Raw genomic sequence first — 7,891 nt, 5'->3', positions numbered from 1 at the left:
TTCACTATCTCTAAATTATCCGATCTGCTTAAGAAGGAAGCAGTCTCGGTCGCGAAGTTAAACTACTTTAAGGTAGTTATTAGTGGTATTTTTCTCTTTCTTAACTCTATCTAAACTGAAGCTAAGATTATTTTTTCCTCGCGTAGATATATTTAGCTTCTTTTAGAATATACTTTTACTCTCTACGATTATCGTTATCTCGAGAGTAATCTAGTATTTATTATTATAAGGCGATATTTAAGTAACTTAGCTTAGTATTAAATTATAGTTATAAATTCGAATCTTAGAAAACTATTCGAGACTAAATTTATTTTTCTATTTATTAATATAATTAAGACACTAATTCTATAGTTACGTCTTAACGTTCTCTTATTATTAATTCTTTAGTATCTTCTATATTAATACCCGCTATAGAGTTAATCGAAATATACTTAGATAATATTCAATATATTTATATCGATCTTCTTTAAATGAGCAACTAATAATATTTCTCTTTTAGTCTATATTTAAGCGTCGCTAGCTCGGATTAAGTCCGACATTAGAAACGTATTTACGCTTAGCGCCGTAATAGTATTCTTATATTTAATATATATCGTTATTTACGCTATTATATCGCCGCTCTTAGATCGTTACGTAAATAAAGTCTATAAGGAATTCGATGAAGCTTAGGAGAAAGACGTTTATCGCGCTATATAAAATATCGACGGCGTATAATATACAATCATTACTATTTTTATACTTATCGCTTTCTTTATTTCGAAAGAAACTTTCTCTCTTAATCTAGGTATACTCGATGAGAATTCTATAGTAAACGAGATAGAAATGAACTATATATCGTATTAATCTTAATACTAGAATTAAGAAATAACTTCTTATTTATTATTATATTTATTCTATTCGCGTACGCTTCTTACGTATAGTTTACTATCTTTAGATTATCCGATTTACTTAAGAAGAAAGTAGTCTCGGTCGCGAAGTTAAACTACTTTAAGATAGTTATTAGTAATATTTTTCTCTTAACTTTATCTAAACTAAAGCTAAGATTATCTTTTCCTCGCGTAGATATATTTAACTTCTTTTAGAATATACTTTTACTCTCTATAATTATCGCTATTTTAAGAGTAGCTTAGTATCTATTATTATAAGACGATACTTAGATAACTTAACTTAATATTAAATTATAGTTACGAATTCGAATTTTAGAGAGCTATTCGAGACTAGATTTATTTTTTTATTTATTAATATAATTAAGACGCTAATTTTATAATTACGCCTCGACGCTCTCTTATTACTAATTCTTTAGTATCTTCTATATTAGTACCCGCTATAAAGTTAGTCAAAATATATTTAGATAATATTCGATATATTTATATTAATCTCCTTTAGATGAGTAGCTAATAATATTTTTCTTTTAGTCTATATTTAAGCGTCGCTAGCCCGGATTAAGTTCGATACTAGAAACGTATTCGCGCTTAGCGCTGTAATGGTATTCTTATATTTAATATATATCGTTATTTACGCTATTATATCGCCGCTTCTAGGCCGTTACGTAGATAAGGTCTATAAGGAATTCGATGGAGCCTAGGGGGGAGACGTTCATCGCGCTATACAAAATATCGGCGGCGTGTAGTACACGATCATTACTGCCTTTATACTTGCCGCTTCCTTTATCCCGGAAGGGGCTTTCTCTCTTAACCTAGGTATACTCGATGAGGATTCTATGGCAAACGAGGTGGAAATGGGCTAAGCGATAAAAGAGATCACTGTTGTAAACAGTGATCAGTTAAAAATGGAGTAAGGTTTGACATATGACTATGTTTTGAAAGTCGATGAAAAGTGCTAGGATATGAAGGGAAGAATGCACATCAAATAAGATATTTAGTAGGCATAACTTTTGGATGGGTGGAGTGGTGGGCTGAATTACGCCAACATTTTAGTCTAGGTTTTCATAGTTTTTCATTACTACTTAACAAGATTTTTAGGAATACCCTGAGCTGCCTGGTCTTCCAAAGATTGTTGCAAACTGCTCCCCGTCTGACAACCATTGAGAAGCATCCCTGAAAATCTCGAGAGCGTTGCCGCCATATATACGATGGGATGCCTTAGAAAGATCTTAGCTACTGAGGATTCGCTGCGGTAGCGTCGCTAATCCGGGCTCAGCCACCTTCGGTTAAGGGACGTAGTAGAGAAATTCGGGTAGCCAACTATGGGTAGGCAGACCTGGGTATATGCCTTTGAGTCTAGGTTGCGTACCGGCTTAGGGGACCTTTTCGTGAAATTCACGTAGCAGAAAATATTACAGAGTAGAGAAATATCTATCATTTCGTTTAGGAAATTGCTAGGAAAGGGGGCACTAAGTTATCTCGGAGCACTTATACCGTTCAGGGTTGTTGAAGATAGTTCGCTTGTAAGGAATCAAACCAGACCACACCTCGGACAATGATATGACTTCAAATATAGATGCTGATTCACGAAGATTCATCGTAGTCAACTACAACTCCTGGCAACGATAGGTAATCATGTCGCTTGCCATTCATGTCTCACCAACCATGTCATGGCCAAAAGCCGACCTCTAGCGGGCTGTCATCCCCACTAGACCGCTTGAGGAGAGAACAGCCCCCGAAATCTCATATAGCCAAAGAGAAGACCACGAATTAGAGAGGTTCAGTGACAAAGCACTAGACTCTATTGAAGCTAAATACATTTAATTGGATTCGCCAGATAACTAGCATCTGCACCACTGGCGGTCAATGGGAGCGCCTATCAGGTCAAAGCGCAGTGGCTACGTCTAGAGACCTAGTCGTCCATGTGACCGCAAATACACAACAAACAATCTACTCAGTGCAATTGGAACCTTTTCTGCGAGTTCTTCCGCCCGATCGCATTCTCTGACCCTGTAAAATTGATCAGACCCCTATTTTTTTTTTAAAAAAAAAAAAGAGAGAGAGAGAACCTAACTAAATATGACTCCTATAACGAATATTCACGTTTTCTCCAATCTTCAGAGGCTTAAAGGTCCTGTGATCGGTAGAACCTAGATTCTGTGGTACTCGTCAGCAAGGTCTACATAATCAGAGCGTAAATCAGCCATTTCCTGCATGCCCCGCTTCCAGACGTCTTCGTTAGCTCGGTCAAGGAGAAAACGCCACTTTGCTTCACTGGCAGTTTAAGAGTCGGCGAAGAATCCCCGTCTATGGCAGCCATTCTGCTGTTATGTCGAATAGAGGTGAAAAGAGTTAAGATGCAGATAGGATTGACTCTCTCTTTATACTCCATAACCCACACAATGTGTCTCTTCAGGAAATGTTGAGTTCTCCCAGGAGAAAATCTTAGCGACATCTGCATTGTAGCTACGTTAAGGCTCATATTCGGTGGCGTTGCAAATTTCTTCCCCACTACTCTTCGTAGTTCGCTGATTGATCACCTTTTGATCAGAGTCGGACAAACCCTTTCCTGCTTAATGATCTATGCAACCCCATTCGCTCAAAATGGGAAGGGAGGAGCGCCGTTGACGGAGCGAATGCTAAAGCAAATATTCCTCGGCCATATTTCTGCGGGAACGGCTGATACTTAGTCATCGACGAGGTCCCATTCGCTCATGTACTCCCCCCCGCACACCTCTTCCATCAAATTGCTTCAAGGAATTATATTCGCTCAGCATGAGTTTCGGCTAGTTTGTTGGCTTGATGAATCCTCTGCACTTGATGCCTAGCTTCTCCTACTCCAGGGCGGCGAATATAACGGGAACGGTGACACACCACCCTACACAATACCGCGTTACCTTAGAAAGGTCCTCTAAATTCTTTGCTCTTCTAAATCTATTTGCCTGCAATTTTCCATCCCCTTTCGTGCCCCCGAAGGTCGTGTATATATCCTCGAGGTCAGAAATTATCTTTTTCGAATCCTCATCACCGGCACATCTAGGCCGCCTCCGAAATGATATATGGGGCCTTCAATCGTTAGTATCAGTGTTCCTATTACGTTTAAGAAGCACGCTGACCGATTTCAAGCAGACAACACCTGATTCAAGCGTCACCCAAAAGCATATATTTGCCCTATATCCTTTAATGTGTGAAAAGAACAGTCCCACGGAGCGAGTTGAATCTCGTACGTTATAAGTCCAATCCACTTAACTACATTTGAGATGTCTGATTCTTGCTCAAGGAGAGCCCGCAGCACAATCTTCGTACCATTCTCTGGCTGTCAAGTCAAACTATGGATGCATTAAGGAAGGAAGTCACTCCCATCATGGCCTCAACTATTCAGAATCGTTTGTCTCCAACACATTTTCGAAACAAAGGACGCATGTGATAAACGAACGGAATCGTAGAAACCGGCTTTCGCGAGCCATTCAAGCCCTCCAAGGTGTAGTGCCACAAATGGATTCAGTCGACAGGCAGAAGAGAGGGCCATCTAGAGCGATTACGGTGGAAAAGGCAGTCGATTACATTATTGCACTTCAGCAGGAGGTGGATCGACTCCGCAAAGAATCCTCAACTGCAGCTCAAGATGTTAGAGTTCTCTTCGACCGAAATTCATCATCAAACAATACCACCAGCAGTTGAAGACTAGGGGCCTTTCACCCGTTATCTAGATGATGTAGGAAGACTATAATTAAAGGATTTAGTAGATAACCATTATTTCGTTTAGATCCTTAGTATAAAATAATTTTAATTCTAATATTACTTTTTTTTTCCTTTTTTTTTTAAGCCTAGTGACCGGCACGATAGCCCATTATTTCACCTAGAATTATTTATTCATTTTATATAACTAGGCTATATATACTTTAATAGTCGATTATGGCGGGCTATATTATATATAAAGAATATAGATTCTCAATCCTTTATTACTTTTCGGCCTTAATAGAATTATACTACTACTACTATAATTACTACTATACCTCTATATATTAGATATAGCCTTAAGAGAGATCGGTCATGAGTTACGTAGACGCGACTTACTACTATCATTAAATATATAGAAGAATTCATAGCAGAATAAGACTAGCTCATATAATATACTATATTGGCCCTATATCGGCAATATTTCCCGCGCGACCCTGAGAGCCCTAGGCTGCCCTAGGCTATCAAGGTAAGTCTACGTCTTACGCAGCCCATGAGACCGCTAGGCTCGCTGGGCTACTCTAAGAGAGCTCATAGACTACTCTAAGAGAGCTCATAGACTACTCTAAGAGAGCTCATAGACTACTCTAAGAGAGCCCTAGACTAATATTGTAACAGAGCACTTTAGGGTTTGGCGTGCACGTGCAACAACGCACAGAGGCCTGTCCAGCAGATCGGGAATCGAGAACGCGTTTCTGGTTGATACTGACAAGACAACACCACCAACACCACCCAGAGGGGCAGCGGCTAGGGCTACAAACACCTAGCACAGCGGGAGCATCGACGGATAGGACAGGACTAATAAAAACATTCAGGAATTAGGTAGACGGCGCTAAAAGCCATAGAATTCATAATACTCTGCTTAATCTATAATGAATAGCTCACCACAGTATAGCCACCTTGCCTTATTACATCCCTCCCTCTCCCATCCATAGGACGACCTCGTTCGACAGCACATAGCACACTTAAGAATTATCTAACTCTATTGTTACCTAGAGAATAGGTCCGTAGCACTGTGAGAAGAAGCTCATAACGAGGGTAAATTCTCCTCTCTTATTAGGTCTAGAATACAAACTAAAATATTACTAATAGATATAATAGATTTACTCGGTCTATATAAGAACACCGAAGACGCTCTTAATATTTCGCTTTAATAACCACTCTATCTTAGAGTCGAGTCTATTTCTATACTAATATTACTCGGTGATTCTAGGGTTCGCTCTTAGAATCCTCTCTTAACTAACTAAGTAACGCGAGGAAAGAGAGAGTTTACTCTTCGCGTTAGAGTTCTATTCTAAGGGTTATTACTATTATATTCTAAATTTATTCTCTCTTCGCTATATAAGTCGATATAAGTCTATAATATTTAGTTTATATTTTCTTAGTTAATAAGATTAATAATACTTTTATTTAAAGTGACCATTATAATAGACTTTAATAGTTATTACTTACTAGTTTCTACGCGAGATAATTATAATAATAATATCTTTTTATCTTTAATAATAGCTTAATAAATATTCTAAATAAGTTAAACTTAATAGAAAATATTAATTTTAACTTCTTTAATAGCTTTAATAATATCGTTTTCTATAAGAGCTTTAATCTAAAAGATAATAAATATTTCGTAATTATAGCTATTTAATTATTTATTAATATTAATATTCTAAAATATAAACTATCTACCGTCTTTAAGTTTTACTTAAACTTAAAAGTTAAGATACTCTAAAATAATCGAAATTATTAAATCTTTTATCGTGCGCTTCCTAATCGAATTTATAGCGTAAACGATTCGAGAATCGAGATCGACGTATATTAATTATTAATAATTAATCTCTTAATAGAGAATTAGCTTCTTCTATATAAACTTATCTTATCGCTACGATCGCGGCTAAATTATAAACGTAAATATCTCTCGAACGTTATATAAATAGATTATATTTTATTCGTCTTTCACTTAATACTTTCGATAAATCGCGATATCTCTAATAACGTAATTTATAAATAACTAATCGTTATAATTCGTACTAAGTAAAAGATATTTTAATTCTTTCTTATTAATTATATACTTTTCTAAGTAATAATTTTCGCCGCGAAGAGATTTCTTTACTTCGCGACTATACTCTTTAAATTTTTTTAAAGCGTCTTAAATTTACTAAATTTCTAACGTATTTTTTTTAATCTCTACTCTTTCTATTGTAATAAAAGAAGTTTAAAGTAGAGAATAGCTTTATAATTAGCTAAGACGTCGACGCTAGACTAAGATTCTTCTTATATAGTCCTCGGAAACTATCATTCATATAATAATTAATTAAGTTACGAACGGGAGAACTTTCTTTAGTTAAGTGTACGTGCTATGAAGAGGCTATCTCACCGCCGTACGAGTTAATACTTATGGCTAGTGTGGAATATCGCCCCCTAAAGGTTTATATTAAACCTTTAGTCACGTGATTAAATACGAAGTTTAAGTTCGTATTTAGACCTAGGATCTATGAAATCACGTGATTAGTGCGATATTAATTCCGCACTCTATTAAATGATTAGTCGTGCTTACTAATGTTGATTTGAAATCAACATTTTAAGGGTCTTAACTGTGGACACTTATTGTCTATATAAAGACCTTTACCCTCCCTAGGTAAATAGTTATCTTCAAGTTCTTTAATAGTCACTTACCTACCTATAAGGTTTACGATCTATATGAGCCTTACTATCTATACATTAGATAGTTCTCTAAGTCCTTCCAACAGCTAGTAATCTCGCCCTAGTTTAGTGATGCCACTAATAAGATCTTCGACGAATACTTACGAATAGATGTCTCTCTACGAGCGGTAAGAGAAGATTACGATGAACGACTAAAATAAACTACTTACTAAACTAATAGAATTAAAGAATTACCTACCTACCTACCTACCTAACTAAATCTAGAGAAACTAGCTATATATATAGAACCGCTACGTAGAGTATATTATTTAGATTACTAACTAAGTAAGTCTATTCCGCTATACGGGGCGGTTTACGCTGGCTGTTTATAGAGACCGCTACTTAAGGTGCCTTTTAGAATTACTAGCTATATATATTTACTACTACTATATAGAGTGAAGACTAACGACTTAACGACTATTTAGATTACCTAGAAGAACTAAGAGAGAAGCATCTTTCGAGAACGTAGAAATACGTTTAACCCTAAAAACTCCGAACTTAAGAAGCTTAGAAGAAGTCGAAGAACGCGAATCTACTCGAGAAATAATAAAAATAAGCGGTTAGACTAAATT

The 7,891-nt window shown here is 36.4% G+C and overlaps 1 protein-coding gene across 1 annotated transcript; it reads left to right on the top strand.

Moving 5' to 3' along the window:
- Positions 1-4,154: 4,154 nt before the first annotated feature.
- A1O5_12441 (uncharacterized protein) lies at positions 4,155-4,565 on the top strand (the record flags this gene model as incomplete). The annotated part of the gene is made up of 1 exon (XM_007753010.1): positions 4,155-4,565. Exon 1 carries the CDS (start codon positions 4,380-4,382, stop codon positions 4,563-4,565), a length of 186 nt encoding a protein of 61 aa, XP_007751200.1. The 5' UTR covers positions 4,155-4,379.
- Between the last annotated feature and the right edge of the window lie 3,326 nt (positions 4,566-7,891).

The sequence above is a fragment of the Cladophialophora psammophila genome, assembly GCF_000585535.1.
Source record: "Cladophialophora psammophila CBS 110553 chromosome Unknown aczJe-supercont1.34, whole genome shotgun sequence".
NCBI classification, from domain to species: Eukaryota; Fungi; Ascomycota; class Eurotiomycetes; order Chaetothyriales; family Herpotrichiellaceae; genus Cladophialophora; species Cladophialophora psammophila.
The sequence above is the reverse complement of the archived record's forward strand: the minus strand, read 5'-3'. Positions and strand labels throughout refer to the sequence as shown.